General features: G+C 43.5%; 1 protein-coding gene across 1 annotated transcript; it reads left to right on the top strand.

The window, feature by feature from the left end:
- The first annotated feature begins 2,200 nt into the window (after positions 1-2,200).
- On the top strand, positions 2,201-5,082 carry LOC127649259 (uncharacterized). Its single transcript, XM_052134283.1, has 2 exons — positions 2,201-4,181; positions 4,928-5,082. Exon 1 carries the CDS (start codon positions 2,324-2,326, stop codon positions 3,851-3,853), a length of 1,530 nt encoding a protein of 509 aa, XP_051990243.1. The 5' UTR covers positions 2,201-2,323; the 3' UTR covers positions 3,854-4,181; positions 4,928-5,082.
- Positions 5,083-20,757: the final 15,675 nt, after the last annotated feature.

Below are 20,757 nucleotides of genomic sequence, written 5' to 3'. Positions count from 1 at the left end.
TTTTCGACATATTCAACATCAATAGCAAAGCATCTCCTTACAGCCTAAAGACATGTGCTGGGTTGATTGAGTGTTCAGGAAGAAAAGCAAATGGTTATCGGATTGAAGCAGCAAAGGGTGGAATTAGTCTTGCGCTTCCAACATTAATTGAATGTGACGAAATACCCAACAACCGTGATGAAATTCCAACACCTGAAGCTGCTCTCCATCAACCTCACCTCAAGAATATTGCATCTGAAATCCCAGCTCTGGACCCTGAAGCCCACATCCTACTGTTGCTTGGACGAGACATACTTAGAGTTCATAAAGTGAGGAGACAAATTAACGGCCCACACAACACACCCTTTGGCCAAAAACTCGACCTAGGATGGGTGCTGGTTGGTGAAGTATGCCTAGGAGATGTGCACAAGCCCAGTGTTTCAAGTTTCAAGACGAACATCTTAGAAAATGGAAGACCCTCACTGTTTATTCCTTGTACAAGTCACGTACACATTAAAGAAAAGATCATCAGCAACTTAACAGCTCTGCATACAGCTCATGACTTCGAAACCCACTGGAACATGAACACAGACAATCTTGGTCAGACTCTATTTAAAAGATCAGAGAACGACAATAAGCCTGCACTTTCCATCGAGGACGAAGTCTTTCTAAAGATTATGGAGAAAGACGTTTTCCAGGATAATTCCAACAGTTGGGTGGCACCTCTTCCCTTTAGGTCTCCACGGCCAGTTCTTTCAAACAACAGAGATCAAGCTTTAAGCCGCCTCTCTTCCTTGCAACGTACCCTAGAACGGAAGCCAGATATGAAAGAACAGTTTGTAACCTTCATGCAAAAACTATTTGACAGTGACCATGCAGAACTTGCAGCTCCACTACCAAAGGGAAATGAATGCTGGTACTTACCACTATTCGGAGTCTATCATCCCAAAAAACCCGATCAGATCAGGGTAGTATTTGACTCCAGCGCACGATATGAAGGTATCTCTCTCAATAATGTGCTCCTCACTGGACCAGACCTTAATAACAGCCTCATTGGTGTCCTGATGCGCTTCAGGAAAGAGTGTGTAGCAGTGATGGCAGACATACAACAAATGTTTCACTGTTTTGTTGTGAGAGAAGATCATAGAGATTACCTACGCTTCCTATGGTACCGTGATAATGACCTTAACAAGGACATTGTTGAATACAAGATGAAAGTCCACATGTTTGGCAACAGCCCATCCCCGGCAGTAGCAATTTACTGCCTAAGACGAGCAGCAGAGAAGGGTGTGCCGCAACATGGTCAAGACACCAGACACTTTGTGGAACGTGGATTCTATGTGGATGACGCACTAATTTCCTTGCCAGCTGAAGAGGAAGCAATAGACCTACTAAAGAGAACACAAGCATCCCTCTCTGAATCAAACCTGCGGCTGCACAAGTTTGTATCCAACAGTCTACAAGTACTCAAAGCATTCCCAACTGAAGATCACGCAAAGGACATCAAAGACCGCGATCTCAATGGAACAACTATGCCTACACAACGCAGCCTTTGTCTGAATTGGGAAACTACGACTGACACTTTTACATTCAAAGTATCAGTCAACGACAAACCATTCACACGCCGTGGTGTCCTATCGGTAATCAATAGTCTCTTTGATCCTCTCGGTCTTGTGGCTCCTGTCACTATACAGGGGAGGTTTTTACTCAGAGAGCTATCCATTGAAGGAACAGACTGGGATGAACTACTGCCACAAGAGAAACGCGGTGAGTGGGAATCATGGAGACATTCATTGAAGGACTTGCAACACCTTCACATTCCTCGTCCTTACACACCCAACTCTCATTCAAAAGCAAATCACAAAGAAATCTGTGTTTTCTCTGATGCGTCGACAAAAGCCATAGGAGCTGTAGCATATCTTAGGGCAGTAGATGGAGATGGACAGATCAGCATTGGCTTCATCTTAGGAAAAGCAAAACTGATGCCAAAAAACCAGCCTACCATACCCCGATTAGAGCTTTGTGCAGCAGTCTTAGCAGTGGAGGTAGCAGAACTCATTGTTCAAGAGATTGACTTCAAAACGGACGCTATTACCTTCTACTGTGATAGCAAAATTGTACTTGGCTACATCTATAACTGAAACTAAACGCTTTCTACGCCTATGTCCACAACAGGGTACAGAGAATCAGACAATTTTCAGAACCAAAGCAGTGGCGATACATACCCACAGAGCACAATCCTGCTGACATTGCTTCTAGATCCATCCATGCATCTCAACTCGTGAAATCTAACTGGTTTACAGGTCCGGCATTCCTGCATAAGCCACATGGAGATGACTTCATTATGACAGATAACTTTGCGCTTGTGGACCCAGATTCAGATACAGAAATCAGGCCAATGGTGACAGCTTGCATCTCAGAAATGAAGGATAAACAACTCACCTCTGACAGGTTTCAGAGATTCTCCTATTGGAAATCCTTACAAAGAGCCATTGCATCGCTCATCCATGTAGCTTGCTCTTCTAGATCCACCAATGAATCCGATACATGCAGCGGTTGGCATCTTTGTTCAAAAGCACACAATGTAAGTGAGCTGTTAAGAGCCAAGAATGTGATAATCCGCTCTGTGCAAAAGGAATCATTCGGTAAGGAGATTAAAACACTCTCTATGGGAGGAAACATAAGCAGCAAAGTTCCACTCTCAAAACTGAATCCTTTCTTAGATGAGGACGGCCTACTCAGAGTCGGAGGCAGATTAAAACTGGCAGATTTAAGCTACCCAGAAAAAAACCCAGTCATATTACCTGGCAAGCATCACGTTTCTGCATTACTCATAAGGCACTACCATGAATGCGTCGAGCACCAAGGCCGCATATTTACAGAGGGGGCCATTCGTGCTGCTGGATTATGGCTTATTGGAGGCAAGAGATGCATAAGCAGTATTCTTCATGCATGTGTAACCTGTCGTAAACTTCGTGGTAAACTAGAAATGCAGAAAATGTCAGACTTGCCACCAGAACGACTAAGTGTGTCACCACCGTTTACTTACACTGTATTAGATGTCTTTGGCCCTTGGACAGTGGTAGCTCGCAGCGCAAGAGGAGGTCAAGCTCACAGTAAATGCTGGGCGGTGCTTTTCACCTGCATGAGCACCCGTGCAGTTCACATTGAAGTCATTATGTCTATGGACTCTTCGAGTTGTATCAATGCACTTCGCAGGTTTTTCGCGATCCGTGGCCCTGCAAAACAACTGCACTCTGATTGTGGAACTAATTTCATTGGCGCTTGCAACAAGCTTGAATTCCACAAAGTGATTAAGGAAACAAAGGTGCAAAGATACAACAATAACGAAGGATGCACATGGGTTTTCAACCCACCACACTCCTCCCATATGGGAGGCGTATGGGAGCGGATGATTGGTCTGGCTCGTAGAATTCTTGACTCAATGCTGATGCGGGAAGGACACTCTAACCTCTCTGATGAAGTGCTTTGTACACTTATGGCAGAAGTGACAGCCATTATTAACAGTAGACCTCTAGTACCTGTTTCTATGGATGCAGACTCACCCTTGATACTTACCCCTGCAATGCTCTTAACACAAAAAGCAGGTTCTCCACCTCCAGCAGGAAACTTCTCCGAAAAGGACATCTACAAACGCCAATGGCGGCAAGTACAGAGCCTAGCCAACCAATTCTGGTGTCGCTGGAAACAGGAATATCTGCAAACACTGCAAGTTCGTCACAAATGGCAGGATCCATACCCAAACATCCAGGGGGGTGACATAGTACTACTTAAGGACAATAAAGTAGCCCGAAATGAATGGCCTATGGCACTTGTCACAAGTGTTTTCCCTGGTCAAGATGGAAAGGTTTGAAAAGTTGAACTTAAAGTGACTAAAGAAGGGTCCAGCAAAACTTTCTTGAGGCCTGTATCTGAAGTCATTCTCCTGCTTAGAAAATAAGAAAACTCCTTTAAACAGATGGTTATAGATGACATCTTTATAGATGTCAGGCGGGGAGTGTTATGTTAATTGGATTAAGCGTTTTAGGTTTTTACTTGGGACTCTAATTTTGAAAAATTACCTGACTAAGCAAGGGAGCAGCCATTTTAGTTTCAGTTTGCTCAGCTCTCTCAAGCATTAAGCTTCATGTGACTGCTGCTCCAGTTTTTCTTTAATGTTTATGACTTCGAAAGCATTGTCAGTAAGTAATCATTGTAAAATGTGTAAATTGAGAATATTTTATTTATTTTCTATGCTATATTGGTAATAATTAAGTGTTGTTTTATACACCAATTGCTCAACCGGTAACTCTGCTCTGTTAGCCTTTATATTGTGTATATATTTTGTATTTTGTTTACTAAAAGCACTTTATTTGTGTATTGTTTTTGATAGTTTCACTCTCCTTTGAAGCATATTGGAGTAAACATCAGGAGTTTTGAGCAATAAACAACAATTCACAAGAGCAATTTTTAAAGGGGACACCAAGGTTTTTTTTGTTGTTGCCCCGTTTGCATTTGTATTATTTTATTTCCTAAACAATTATTTTAAGAATATATAATTAGAGTATTTACAATACACATATTTGAGCACACAAACAAGTCAGTAAATGTATTAATTATGCAATGTAAAATACATTTTACACCATAACTTCAACAGTGTTTCACTTACTTTCACACTTGTGTGTTTCATACTTGTTGAGTTTTGATGATGATTAGATTCAGCATTTGACTTCTTATAATATTCTCATTTGGATTTAATTTATAAATTTGCCATTAAAATGTCTTTCTCAAACTAATTTCAATTATTTACTAATAAATGTAAGCGCAGCCTAGTTCTAGTGGGAAGACTAGCAGCTGTATCTCACTGTACCATTAACTGGGTAATTCCTAGCCAATCACATGTAAGCCAATGCTTTATAAGTCACAATCTATCTCATTGCTGTTTCAGTGTACTAACACGGCAACCTCCACCACCCCACCACCACCAGTTGAGTCCTGTCCAGCATGGGAGTAGGCACCTCGCCCCCTGCCTCCTGTCTCCGGCAGGATATGATGGTTCCGAGTACAACTTCTTTCGACTGCCAGACGGGGCTTACACCAAAAGGAGACATTACATTTCTGTTTTCTGTAATAAATGTCATCTTAAATTTCACTCAAGTCTGCGAGTCTTACTGATAGAAATGAGGTTCCAACCATGGGATTGTGTTGGAGTGTTGAACACAGTCATTCATCTGCAGAGGATCACATCGTAAAGGTTTCAGCAATTCCAGTTTTGACCAATCTAAAGAGGATGTCCATATGTCGATACGTTTCAGTGTCTATACAAATGTACACAAATATTTGTGTACATTTTATATACAAATGCCTACAACTATGAATGAGATCACCTTGAGCAACAGTTACAGTAGTAAGGAAGAACATGAACACATCCACAGAATGAGGAGTTTGTTTATCTCATGGCAGCTGCAAAAAGCTTTGTGCCTATGGATCTCTCAGAGTATTATTTACTGGCTTACAATTTAGGAATGTAAGGTGTTCTATGCAGTATGTGATTACATGATGCTAGATTTCAAGCTGAAGAACTTGCCTAAATGTTCTACTATAAATTTAGGAATCACAAGATCCTTGCAAAAATGTCCTTCATGGAATTCATGGGCTTGTGGATTGCCTTTATTGATTACAACAAGATTTTGGAGAAAATTATATTCTGAGCTGTTGTGCCATGGTTATGTGGTTTTAAAAAAATGCCTCTCATTTCACGTCCTCACCTAATGTGATGTGGAGCACATAAAAAGATGGATGCCTATCGCAGCACATCAGATTCAACATTCAACACTGGGATATAGAATTTCATAGTGCTTAAATTGCACTGAAGCATCGCTGCAGTGCTGCTCTATGCATTTATTAAATGCACTCAGACCTGTATGTTCAAAACAGCATTATCAAAATAATTTGATTATCTTTAATCTCAACCTCAATTCAACACATTAAAGAACAAAGGGTGAATTCAATAAACGGTGAACATGTAGTGATGAAAAGTGCTTGGTGTTTGCTTGCCTGTAATTCCTCAACTGTCTCTGTAGTGTTACTCACTCATAACTCTGAGAAACAGACAGATATGTTCACTGTACAGCCAGCGAATCTTTGAAGTTTTACTTTAATGCGTGCTGCCATACAGCGGCCGCGCTTATGAGTAGAGCTGAAATAAGGTTACTCTCACAGGCCAGGTTCATGAAATTGTATGAGAGGTCCAAACCCATGAATAAAGAAGTGTGCAAGCCCAGCATAATGGATATCCCTGAAGCCCCGAGCTGAGAAAGACAGAAATGAGAGACAGAGAAGAGACAAAGAGAAAACATAACTCAACAAAAAATGAATAAACTTTGATTGCTGCTTCTCTGCCTTACGGCATGGAATACACCAACACACTAACTGTATATTACCATGTTGTTCTTGGACCCCATCTTAACTGTTTTTATATATTGTATTTGAAATACTATATTTTATTTATTTTATAGATTATAAAGATGTATTTTTCCAAAAATAATAATTACTATGTAATAACCATATAATAACATAAATTTTAACAATTAAAGGGGCGTAGAAAAAACATTCAGGTGAAATAAAAAAAAGCTAAGAGAAATACGCACATCACCCTCACGTATTTGAATTCCCAGCATGCACTGAGGCATGAATACATGATGCAATTTGCAGTGTTACAGACTTTTGATTTGTTTTTATATATGCTGTTGGTTGTTGCGTTTTTTTGTTACTAAGGTATTTGCCATGTAGCAAATGCCCCATTTAAGCCATCAGGATTCCTTATCGTTACCCTGGAGGGGAACAAGGTGCTGGCCGCCAACCTGGGAATGGGCCAAGCCTGGCCGGGCCTCTTTTCTCTCTATGTTTCTCGCATAGAGCAACTAAGGCCGGGCCCTTACACGCATTGAGGGAAGGGGGTCTTAGCCCTTATCCAGGGCGGAGAAGACCCTGCGGAGGCCACACCTACCCGAGAGGGGAGGCAAGTTTAAGTGGCAAAACCATCAGAGGCCTGCTTAGGGCCTATGTGGAAAAGTCGGTGCGTGGTGGATCCAGCCTCATAGAGGGGGAACATACAGCACGGCAGCCGAGGCAGCCATGACTGCCTAAGGGAAACACGGAGTCAGCTCGCCAGAGGGGACAGAACCGTGGTGTTACACACAGGGGAGTCCGAAGGAGGCCTTACCTGTGGAGCACCTATACCAGTACAGGGTAGCTTGCGGTACCACGCAGTGGTTTGGGTCAGCGAGTTCCTCCGGCTGAACTGCGACCCACGAGGGCTAGGGAGGAATCGACCAGTGTCCCAAACCTGAGATCTCCTGGGAATGAAGGCGCACTGTTTCCCCTGGTTAGGGGGAAGGGCGCTAGGTGCAAGCGATTCACCCGGTCAGATCGTGGGCGTGCCACCGAGTTCTACGGGCTCTGTACCTGAGCAAACACGGGACGATACTGACTCAACTCGGAGATTGTAGAATCTCACAAAAGTGTTAGGTGTTGCCCAGCCCGCTGCTCTACAAATGTCTGCTAGGGCAGTGCCCCTAGCCAGTGCCCATGAGGACGCAACACTCCTGGTGGAGTGAGCTCGGACCCGCAAGGGGGGGGCACGGCCTGGGTGTGATAAGCCAGGGAAATGGCGTCGACAACCCAGTGGGCGAGTCTCTGCTTGGAGACAGCTTTCCCTTTCTGCTGTCCCCCAAAGCAGACAAAGAGCTGCTCAGAGCGTCTGGTGCTCTGTGTGCGGTCCAGATAAATACGTAAAGCACGTACTGGACACAGCAGTGAAAGGGCTGGGTCTGCCTCCTCCCGGGGCAGCGCTTGCAGGTTCACTACCTGATCCCTGAAGGGCGTGGTAGGAACCTTGGAGGGGGACAGCCTCCTCTCCAGCCTCTCCTGAAGAAACACGAGCACTGACCTAACTGCGCACTTCTGTGGGTCTTCGGCTCGGGAAGAACACTAGTCCGTGAACAGATGCCACTTCAGAGCGTAGAGATGCCTGGTAGAGGGGGCTCTGGCTTGATTGATTGTATCTATGACGGTCGGTGGTAGGCCGGCTAGATCTTCCGCGATCCCGGCCCAAGGGCCAGACGTGGAGGTTCCAGAGGTCTGGGTGCGGGTGCCAGAGCGTGCCCCGTCCCTGAGAAAGAAGGTCCTTCCTCAGGGGAATTCGCCAGGGAGGGGCTGTCGTGAGGAGCGTGAGGTCCGAAAACCAAGTCCGGGTAGGCCAGTAAGGGGCTACCAGAATGACTTGCTCCTCGTCCTCCCTGACCTTGCATAGCACCTGTGCAAGAAGGCTCACTGGGGGAATGCGTACTTGCGCAGCCCCGCCAGGCCAGCTGTGTGCCAACGCGTCTGCCCCGAGGGGTGCCTCTGTTCGGGCATACCAGAGCGGGCAGTGGGAGGTTTCTTGGGAGGCAAACAGGTCTACCTGAGCCTTGCCGAACCGGTCCCAAATCAGCTGGACTGACTGGGGGTGGAGCCTCCACTCTCCGCCAGGCAAGCTTTGTCTTGACAACGCGTCCGCTATCACATTGAGGTTGCCGGGGATGTGAGTGGCGCGCAGTGACTCCAGTCGCTGCTGACTCCAAAGGAGGAGACGACGGGCGAGCTGTGACATGTGGAGGGAGCGTACTCCGCCTTGGCGGTTTATGTAGGCTATGACCGTGGTGCTGTCTGTCCTGACTAGGACGTGTTTGTTCCGAATTAATGGAAGAAACTTCTGCAGGGCTAGAAAAACAGCCAGCAGCTCTAGGCAGTTGATGTGCCAGCACAGCGGGCCTCGGTTCCACCGGCCTGCGGCTGCGTGCCCGTTGCATACCGCGCCCCAACCCAATTTGTAGGCGTCGGTTGTGACCAGAACGCGTCGGGACACCTGCTGCAAGGGTACTCCTGCCCTTAGGAAGCAGAGGTCTGTCCAGGGTTTGAAGGTTTGGCGGCAGGCAGAGGTAACTTTTATGTTGTGCGTGCCACAGCGCCATGCTCGTCTCGGGACTCGAGCCCGGAGCCAGTGCTGAAATGGTCTCATATTCATCAACCCCAGCGGCGCGGCCGCCGCGGAGGATACCATATGCCCCAGGAGCTGTTGGAAACGTTTTAGCGGGACCACGGTGCCTGGCTTGAAGGAAGCGAGGCATTTCAGCACTGACTGAGCACGCTCGTTGGAGAGACGTGCTGTCATTGGGACTGAGTCTAACTCCAGACCTAGAAAAGAGATGCTCTGGACCGGGGAGAGCTTGCTCTTTTCCCAGTTGACCTGAAACCCCAAACGGCTGAGGTGGCTGAGCACCTGGTCTCTGTGTGCGCATAGTAACTCTCGGGAGTGGGCCAGTATGAGCCAGTCGTCGAGGTAATTGAGTATGCATATGCTGGCTTCTCGGAGCGGGGCAAGAGCTGCCTCTGCGACTTTCGTGAAGACGCAAGGGGACAGAGACAGGCCGAAGGGGAGGACTTTGTACTGATACGCCTGGCCGTCGAACGCGAACCTTAGGAAGGGGCGGTGTCTAGGGCGAATTGAGACATGGAAGTACGCGTCCTTCAGGTCTACCGCTGCAAACCAATCTAGATGCCGGCCGCCAGATAGAATTTGTTTCTGGGTGAGCATTTTGAACGGGAGTTTGGACAAGTTCCGATTGAGAACTCGCAGGTCCAAGATTGGTCGTAAGCCACCGCCTTTCTTGGGTACAACGAAGTAAGGGCTGTAGAAACTCTTCTTCGTTTCGGTTGGAGGGACAGGCTCTATCGCGTCCTTTAATAAGAGGGAGGTGATTTCTTCGCGCAGGGAGAGGGCATGTTGGCCATGTACTGCGGAAAAATGTATGCCCACGAAGGGGGAGCGGAGACCTGGCAAACTGAATTGCGTAACCGAGTCGAATGGTCCGGTGCAGCCAGCAGTACGGGTTGGGCAGTGAAAGCCATGCCTCTAAACTCCGTGCTAGGGGCACCAAGGGGACAGGTTTTTTGGACGTACCCGGCGGGGCTTCGCAGCGGTGCGGAACAGGTAACGCGGCGTCGGGAGGCAACGTGGCGTCCCGAGGCTCTGGTGCTGAGAATAAACTCAAAGCACTTACCTTGCTCCGTGCACCCGGCGGGGGGCGGGTTCGTGACTGAGGAGGAGGTCTGGTGTTGGCGTCCTCTGGACTCGTCTGAACCGGCCGGCTGGGAAACAGTCGTGGTGCTGAAGGCGGGGACACCGCGTCCATGGAGCCGGGACTGTTGAGGCCTGAAAGCAGAGTGCCGTGAGAACGGCATTTGCGGGCCATGTGCCCTAGAGACAAAGGAAATAGCTCTTTTATTGAGAATTTGGGTACCGCAGCCCCTGTTAAAGGGTGCGGCAAATGAAAAAACAAAGGATTCTCCTCCCGGCCCTCCACCGGGGGACGGAGCGGTCTTACCACCTCCGGAGCTAACGTATTGGGCTCTGGATACGTTGTCTCAGGAGCGCCTGGGAGCCTTCCGGGTCCTCGAGGGGGTCCGTGAGACAGGGGGTGTGTGCTTCCCGCGGTTTGCTCGACACTGGGGCTGAGAGCTGGGCCCGGGTTGAGGCGGAGCAGGGGCTTGCCTTCTGGCCGCGGGAGGACGCCCTCGGCGAGCAGACGGGGCATGGGCCGTGGCGGCAGGCTTGCGGCGAGGCATGATGTGAGAGATGGCCTCCGTCTGCTTCTTCACCATGGAAAACTGCTGAGCAAAGTCCTCGACGGTGTCGCCGAAGAGGCCGAACTGGGAGACAGGGGCGTTGAGGAAGCGAGTCTTGTCAGCTTCACGCATCTCGACCATGTTCAGCCACAGTTGACGTTCCTGGACCACTAGCGTGGCCATCGCCTGCCCGAGCGCTTGCGCTGTGACCTTCGTCGTTCTCAGGGCGAGGTCGGTCGCTGAGCGCAGTTCCTGCAGCGTGTCGGGATCAGGACCATCCCCGTGCATGTCGCATACTGCCTTGGCTTGGTGGACCTGCAGGAGAGCCATGGCATGCAGGGCGGAAGCGGCGCGTCCGGTGGCGCTGTAGGCCTTCGCTGTCAGCGAGGAGGTTGCTCTACAGGTCCGGGAAGGGAGTATGGGGCGACCTCGCCAGGTGGTAGGGGTACCGGGGCATAGATGGATCGCAACCGCCCTATCCACCTGGGGAATTGCCTCGTACCCATGGCGCACTTCGCCATCGAGGGTGGCGAGGGCGGACGAGCCTGTGGCGATGTGACGAGTGGAGAGGGGTGCTCTCCACGAAGACGTCAGCTCGTCATGCACTTCCGGGAAAAACAGGACCGGGGGGCGGTGAGGCTGTGAGCGGCGCCCAGACCCCAGGAACCAGTCGTCGAGCCATGATGGTTGTGGGGAGGATGGAGGGTTCCAATCCAAGCCCACGCTATCGGCTGCCCGGGAAAGCATGTCCGTCATCTGTACGTCGGCCTCAGCCTGGGCGTGCAGGCCCGAAAGCGGCAGCCCAGGGGAGTCCTCAGCATCAGATAACCCGCCCTCCGATGCCGCGGCAAGCTCATCGGCTTCCATCGCAAGAGGGTCGGCAACGTTGTCATGGTCATGTTCTCGCAGTGAGAACATGAACCATCCACAAACACAGCCTCGGTGTGATCGCTACCCAGACACACGAGACAGCGCCTGTGGCCGTCGGAAGCGGAGAGCACTCTACCGCATCCAGGAACAACCGCCCCTGTGTAAAGACGCGTCCATAAAAGGACGTTCAACGCCGCTGTGTTTTGCTCTTTTAGAGGAAATTACTCTTTTAAATAAAATCACTCTTTTAGGGAAAAACTCGTGAGAGTTTTTAAATCTACACTGTCGATGCGCCCAGGGGCAGGAATGCACAGCCGTGCAAACAGGAGAAAGCCGCTGTTGTGCGCCTAGAATCCAACAGCATGCAGCAGAGGGATAACAGGAACTCGGTGTGTACACACAGCAGTTGCAGACACGACCATCGGCTCCGAAGAAATTTTCTGAATGAACTCCCGTATTTGCGCCGCTTAAATACCCGTGATGTCCGGGGCGGACATGCAAATACTGGTTGCCAACTCTCATTGGCCTTTTTTCATAGTCCAGAGGTGAATATCGGCGCTCAAGAGAGACCCCAGTGTCGCTTCTCTGACACAACGTGGAGAGAGCGACAGAAGGGGAACTACATGTAATAGATGTGTTTTTTAGTTTGTTTTTTTGGTCATGAAAACAATTACACTTCCTCATTCTTATGGCTGTATGACTTGAATCTGGTAAGGTAATAGAAACCGATAGACTGATCGGCTTGGTTTAGGTATCATGTGTTTTTGTTCTTAATGCAAAATATTCAGATATTTCTTAGATATTAAAACATTAGGGCTTAAATTATGTGCCTCCTACTACCTCGCCACTCCCAGTTGGGTGTTTTTGCACTCACAAAGTTTTTAGTTATTTCTACTTGTAATACAGTGTTGAGTAACATGCAACAACGGAACTATTTTTTGAACCTAATATTGATTCATTTAGAGCCATGTTTATGAGCTTTTTAAGGCTGCAGAGTTGGAGAAAATGTTCATTTTAGGTGGCAGGTTCTTTTGCTTTCTTTGAAATCCCTGGAGCGAAATGAACAGGGACAGCAACAGTGCTTAATGCAACGTAGCCTAGCAACAGAAATTGCTGCTACTTCAGGAACACACTCTCATATTTATGTTTACATGAGAGAATGATTCGTATGTCAAGCTGATGAGTCCTAATGTCTGTAACTCCCAAAGGAGAGCTCCTTCACTCTCTCTCTGCCTTACTCTCTCCATATCCTTTTCTGTTTTCTCCTACCCTCCTTTTCTCATTCTTTTCTCCTCTGCTCTTCACCATGTGTGGACTGGCAGGGACCTAAAATACATGTACGCTTCAATCTAAGTCATCAATATTTTGTCACTGTGCAATTTATTTGTCACCTTATAAAAACCTAATGAAATACCCTGTCTTGTCTTATTTTCATTTTCAAGTCAAGTGTCAAGTCAAGTGGTTTTTTTTGTCGTTTCAACCATATACAGTTAGTACACTACACAGCGAAACGAGACAACATTCCTCCAGGACCATGGTGCTACATAAAACAACATAGGACAAACCCAGAACCACATGAGACTACACAGACTAAATAACATACCTATATAAAGTGCACGTGCAAACGTGTGCAAAAAGTACGGGACAGTACAATAAATGACTAACAATGAACAGGACAATAGACACAGTAAGAGACAGTACAGCGCCGACCAGTACACAGTAATGGTAGTTTCTAAAGATGCCCCGGTGAGTGAAATAGTGTTTGACTAACCGGGGCCCAGGTCAGGAAGCAGACAAACTGGCTAATCCGTAAGTCTGCTAGCTACCTTGAGACGTCACACAGGTCACATAAACTACAACACATAGAGACAGTATCACCTAGATATCACATAGGGACTAAAGATTTATTAAGGTAAAACATGAAAATAACAACAACAACAACCAAAAAATTAAGACAAACATCATATAAAGGTAAGGCTACTAAACATTAGATCTCTTTCAACCAATGCACTAATTGTAAATTAAATTATTATAGATCATAGTTTGGATGCACTCTGTTTGACTGAAACCTGGCTTAAACAAGATATATTACTGTAAATTAATCTACTCCCTCAGGTTTATGTTATAAACATGAGCCTTGTCTGAAGGGTCGAGGAGGAGGTGTTGCTACAATTTACAGTGAAGTTTTTGGTGTTACTCAGAGGACAGGATATAAGTTTAAGTCTTTTGAACTAATATTGTGACACCATTAGATACAAATAAAAAGGTATTTTTACCCTTGCTACAGTATATAGATCATTTCCTTGGTGAATCAGATCTAGTAGTTACTGTGGATAGAGATTTAATTGTTGGTGACTTCAACATTCACATAGATAATGACAATTTTGGGATTAGTATTTATCGATGTTTTCAACTCTCTTGGAAAAAAGGTTACAGGACCAACTCATCGCCATAATCATACACTAGATTTAATCCTGTCATATAGAGTTGATGTTTTTCCTATAGATATTCTGCCGCAGAGCGATGACAGCTCAGATAATTACCTCGTCTCTTGTATGCTATGATCAGATAATGTTGCTCAATCTACACCACACTATCTTTCAGGTGCAACTATTCTTTTGACCACTAAAGATAGCTTCACTAGATCTATCTCAAATACTCAGTAAGCCGCAAAGTCTAGAAGAACTTGATGTAATTACAGAAAATGTAAATTCAGTCTTCTCCAGCACTCTTGATAGTGTTGCCCCCCTTCGATTAAAGAAAATTTAAGAAAAAAGCCCTGCACTATGGTACAATGTTCACACTCGTGCCCTTAAGAGAGTAGTTAAAAAAATGGAGAGCAAATGAAAGAATACAAGCCACAACTTGATCCTGGAGAATTGGCTAATTATAGACCGATTTCAAATCTCCCATTTATGTCCAAAATACTAGTAAAGGTAGTGTCCTCGCAACTATTTCTACAGGATTTAGTCCGCACAACAGGACAGAAACTGCACTTATCGGAGTTACAAATGACTTTTTCCTATCATCTGATCACGGCTGCATTTCACGTGCTTTTAGATCTCAGAGCTGCATTTGACACCATAGATCACAACATTCTCTTGAATTGCCAGAATTATGAGAATTAGGTTTTCATTAGTGGACTTGCATTAGAATGGTTTAGGTCCACTTTAGCAGACTGCTACCACTTTGTCTTTGAAAAAGAAGAATTATCAAATCAAACAAAAGTATGGAGTGCCACAGGGATCAGTTTTTTTTACTTATATATGCTTCCCCTGGGAGATATTATCAAGAATCATGTAATAAGCTTCAACTGTTATGCCGATGATATCCAAATTTATATTTCTTCGAAACCCGACGAAATTTCACAATTCTCCAAAATGGCAGAGTGTATAAATGAAATTGTGTGATTGGATGGCCAGAAATTTCCTTCTATTCAATTCAAAGATAAAACAGAGGTACAAACTATTGGACCAAAAACCTCTAAAAGTATGCTGCTAAAATTGTATTTGATTCATGATGGATGTACATCATCTTCTACAGCAAAGAAATTAGGTGTTCTATTTGATACCAATCTGTCCTTTGAAAATCAAATCTCCAATGTTTGTGGAACAGCATTATTCCACCTCAGAACTATTGCTACGTTATGACACATGCTCTCTATTGCTGATGCGGAAAAACGAATTCATGCGTTCATGACTTTAGGACTAGATTATTGTAATTCATTACTGGGAGGATGTCCAGAAGTTCAATAAATAAACTTCAATTGGTTTAAAATGTAGCAGCCAGATTGCTGGCTAGAACCAAGAAATATGATCATACTAATATTATTCTATTTTTATTCCTATCCCGAGGTCATCAGAACCAGCCAGATCCAGCTCCGTTCCTGCTTGGTGTCGGACTCCACTGCTATGTGTCTACGAGTGATGACAATTGAATGTAGCCGGTGTCAGCCAGACATCATTTCAGTCTATTACGATGGACTTCAGAGGATGAACTGATGCCAACTCCAGCCATAAGACATGTATTAATTCATATGCCAATGCCTGAACCTTGGATTTAGGATAGACCTCACCGAAATGACTAGCCGGTGAACTGCGATGCACCTCACTCATCTCTGCCTGCATCACTTTGGTTTAATGATGGACAACACTCCTGTAATGGAATACATAGATTATCAATTAATTGCCAACAAAAGCCTTCATCAGCCAACTAACAAAAGGACAATGCATCAATGTTAACTTCTGCAGTTAATCCAGGATGGACTTGATATGTCATTAATCTTACAGTTCATATAAAATCTTTGTTTAAACACTCTCCCTTAACACTTACTTAGTTTAATAATTTTTAACCATGACTTGCACAATACATAAGTAATATTGGCATTATATTCATGCTTTTCAGCCAGAGGGGAACTGGCCCCTACAGTAAGTTATTTTTCTCTATTAACCAACATCTTATGGAGTTTTGTATTCCTTGCCACAGTTGCCTTCGGCTTGCTCACTGGGGTTTTAAATACAATTCATATTTAATTATTTATTTTTATACACAATTTAAAATTACACAATGATGACTCTAAGACTTAATAGATATTACAGTTTCATTTTCTGTTAATGCATGATTTTTCAGTAAAGCTGCTTTGAAATGATGTGTGTTGTGAAAAGCGCTATGCAAATATAAATTACTTAACTTACATTTTTTGACTTAAAATTTTGGTCATACTTCATACGGGGATGTTTGCATCATCTCATGACCTGAATATATGACATAATAACAACAAACATGAAAACTGTCTGCTCTGGTTTTATCAAACAATCACCATTTAAGCACAGGGAACAGTTATCTTGTTATATATAGCATTTACAGTTGAGAAGAGCCATCCGACTCACCTTTCCTTTAAATCCAGTGTTTTGAACATGACATCACCTCAGCTCCCAAGGGATTAGTGGATCATTAAGTGACCAGTCGATGCGCACTTACGGATAGGAAATAGGAAATAGTAGGTTATCCGGGTATTTCTTGCTTACCGCTTCATGAATACTGTAGATTGGGACATACTACTCTAGTGGAGTACTTTTTTTTTGTAAACAGCTTTAGTTTATGTCACAGCCATGAACATTATTTCCTACTTGTTTCGCAAGTCAGAAACAGTATTAAGGAGAGGGACATTGTTGTTTAAGGGAGCATTTGATTGTGCTAATTGATTGACAAAATGAGTAAGGGCAGTGTGAGTAGTCAATGTTGTTGGCCCATATTCACAAAACTTTGATTTTGATTTATTTGAGTCTTTAAAGTTATAAATGAAAACACTAATTTCAAACAATAGGTTATGCATGCCTTTTGAATTTTGTGCTTTAGGTAGCCACACATTCTTGTCACACACACACACACACACATTTTTTTTTTTCATTTTTAATAAAACATTGTTAATATGTTTTTTAAGCTATGTAGATTATGGGGACAGTAGAAATGTCCTCATAAACCACTTTTATAGCATAATACCCTTGTAATTACCCTTACCCTTTTAACCTTAAAAAATTGCCCTCGTAAACCACATAAACCTCCCCCCCCCCCACACACACACACTCACAATGGGTCTTTTTCTGAACTCTGTGCTGCCTGGCATTAGCACATTGAATTACTGTACATTTCTCTAACCATTGTTGTTTACAACTTTGAATGACCCGCAGGATAAGAACATAAAGCAATGTGCTTGAATAATAATAATGTTTTCAGACTTCACATCACTGATGATACAGCTCCCAAGGTCTAAATGAGAGATACACAAAGAGGATCTTAAACCGAGGGTTTAGTCATCAACATTTAGTGTGAGTGAAAAAAAAAAGTTATGAGACCATAAAATTTGAAAAGTGCTTTGTGATTTTAAATCGATCTTTGCCTGTGTATCATTTCATTCTTTCTTTGTGACACATTCATTCTAGCTGTGTAAAAAATATCCCCAATTCCTTTAACCACATGTGAGACAGTGGTGGGCCCTCTAGACTTGTTGCCATAGTTACCAAGCAGTTTAGGCAGACAAGAATTGTGGGTGCTGACAACAGTGAATCAACTGATACTCTAGTGACCTCCCTATTCCATCAGCGATCACTGTTAATGGATACCTTAATGCAGCAGTACTGTGAACAGTGTAAAGTGGTAAAACCCAGTAACACATTAGTATGTGCTGAAGAACAGCATATTTGTCCATACATAATGACCATTCACACTAATCTATCATCATCATTTTGAGTATGTATAGGGAAAGTTCACCCAAAACTGAAAATTCTGTTAAGATTTACACACCCTCATATTGTTCCAAACCAGTATGTCTCTCTATCTTCCATGGAACACAAAAAGAGATCTGTGTGGGAAAAAATGGTATTGTATGAAAGAAAGAAATGAAAGTTAATGGAGTCTTTCTGTCTCTAACATTCTGTCTTTTGTGTTCCTCAGAAGAAAGAAAGTCATACAGGTTTTGAACAACATGAGTTTGAGTAAACAATAACAGATATTTAATTTTTGGGTATATCTCCCTATAATAATTTTTTTTAAACATCTGTTTTTACAAGCATCTTCTGCAAATTATTACTAGTACTTGAGAGGTTCATTTCTAAGTCGATGGATGAGAAATTGAAAAATTTAAATTGATACTATTGTTAGCCTTATAGTGTATAATGAAGCTGGTTGTTAGGCAGATAATTAGGCTACTGTCAAAAGCCCCTGCCAATCAAACCTGCTACAGCATGGATGTAAGACTACAGTAATAATGAAATGCACATTGCACATTAGGCTGCTACTTTAGCACATTTGTCTTATGAGAACTTATATTTGAAATGCTATAAAATGATGAACATCATAAATATACAAATTGGCACATACTCTAGATAGTTGATATAGGCATATAATGTGATTTTAGGTTAACATTCACATGTGTATATAGAAGGGTAAGTGCCTGTAACCATTAATTAAAAATTTTCCCCACTTTTAACACACTTTTGCCTTCACTTGCTCATTTTAAATGCTCCTGCAGTTTGACAAATATTCCATGTAGTCTCTTAATTAATAGGAGGTAATAAAAACTGCATGCATAATAATTATATAAGAATTAACCCAATACTGTTTTAGATGGAGAATAGCATCTCACACCGCAGAAAATGTCAACTTCCAAAAGCATTTCATGTCAACTACCCACATACAAAACAATGCATCCATTTTTGCCCATGCAAAATCCATTTTCTCCTTTTTTCAGCACTTACAGGTACAGTATATGCTCTGTGTCAGATGGGATAGACTGCGAGCTATCCCATGAACAGTATTGAATTCGCATTAATGGTTTTATGAGAGTTAATCACTGCTGTGCTTTTAGCCGCATGCTCGTCTCTGGCTCTGCGCTATGTTTCAGGGGTTAGCAAAGCACTGACGGAACACATGATGGCTCTTTACGAGGTAGAGGCCAGGAAGAGGGGGTCCTCAGACACCGCTAAAGAGACGATAATGACAGCTATTCACCGCAATACAATTATGCAAAAGGGAGTCTAAACAATTCCATCATTCCCCAAATTAGATTGTCCTAACGATATAAAGCCACCAATTAATCCTGAATTAATTTCTATAGCTAATTTTCCCAGAAAACACACTCTAATATGCTAATGCAAATCAGAGTCAGAAAAGAGAAAGCCCTTCAGCAGTGGTGGCCCAGAGTTCAGGTCATTTAGTTACGCAGAGTATTCAGATAAGTGCTGAGGTGCAACATCAAATTTTTAACAAACACAAACCACAGAAGTGCAAAGGCTCTCTCTGACAAGTTGCCCATTAGAAGCTTGTTATTTTGAAGTCGAAACCCCAATGGGGGTCATCTCTGTGAACAACAGGATTTCACTCCACAACTATCGATTTGTTTAAACCATTACTTTTTATATTGACAAAGGGCAATTATTTACACTTAGTCAATTCATGTGTTGATAAATCGAATTACTTCTCCAACTTGGTATGCACATTCCATTTACACTTTATTCCATTTACAATTTAGCCTCCTGAGACCCCAAGTCCATATTTTTGGACATTACGTTTTGGCTTTGCTATAGGCTATGCATATTTAATTTTATTTAAATTGACTGATCTCAGTTCAGGAGACTCAGCTGTTATTAAAGGGTTAAACTTTCGATGCGCCGAGTCATGTAACAAAACAACATGGCGTTGATCTCAGCTGAGTTTGTATGTGGGAAAAACAGCAACAAAACTGCATCTGGTAAAAAAAAAAAAATCATTAATTATTTACTTTAAAACCTATTTGAGTCAAAAGAGTAGAGTCTCTAATTTCATTCGATACGCCATTTTAAAAATGTCACTGATTTATCGCGAAACGGCACACTGTTAAACACAATGAACACTTACAAGGTGTCACGATTCCCCGTTATCTGCTCTATGTTTCTCCCCTGTCACCTGTCCCGAACTACACTTCCCATAATCCCCTGCCCTCATCACTGCCAGTGTCATTGTTTCCACCTGTGTTTAATTTACTCATCATCCCTGTGTATTTAAGCCCTGTTGTTTGTTCTTTCATTGTCGGTTGTTGAATGTTATTGTTGTCCTCGATGTTTCTCCTGCCCGTGTTCTCCGTGGATGTTTCTCATGTTTATACTTTGTTTTCCCCTCGTGGATGTTTTGTTTGTTTCCTGTATTGTTTTGATATTTTGTGTTACCCGGTTCACCTTTTTTCATTAAAAAGCTGCATTTAGATCCTCACTCCTCGTCTGCCCCCGTCTGATTCATAACACAAGGACTACAGGCACATTTTTTTATAAAAATATGTAAATATGCTATTTTAACTCACTGTGCATTATCACATTGAGAATCTATGGATGCATCCAAAAGCTGGAAAATGTTACTTTCAGAGGCTGTATTTGGAGTTTGGAGGAAAACAAGGTGCATTTCAAACTGTTCTGAGACCAGTGCAGACAGCCTTTACTTTGAATCAGAATTATTGATTCTAATTTCTGATGTAATGTCTGTAGTGTCTCAAAAACATGAATAACCAACACTCCTGGAAACATAATAAACAATTCGATATCTTTTTAAATTTAAATATACATATATATATATATATATATATATATATATATATATATATATATATATATATATATATATTTTTTTTTTTTTTTAATGTTTATTAGGGGCTACTAGTTACAAATAAAAATGGTAATGGAAAAGACACACAGCAGTCACACTCAGGTCTCA

The sequence above is a fragment of the Xyrauchen texanus genome, chromosome 9 (genome assembly GCF_025860055.1).
Source record: "Xyrauchen texanus isolate HMW12.3.18 chromosome 9, RBS_HiC_50CHRs, whole genome shotgun sequence".
In the NCBI taxonomy this organism is placed as follows: domain Eukaryota; kingdom Metazoa; phylum Chordata; class Actinopteri; order Cypriniformes; family Catostomidae; genus Xyrauchen; species Xyrauchen texanus.
Note: the sequence above shows the minus strand (reverse complement) of the source record. Positions and strands in the feature narration are given on the sequence as shown.

Excerpts from the sequence above, each read along its gene's own strand:
- LOC127649259 (XM_052134283.1), top strand. The coding sequence starts at position 2,324 with ATGACAGATAACTTTGCGCTTGTGGACCCAGATTCAGATACAGAAATC.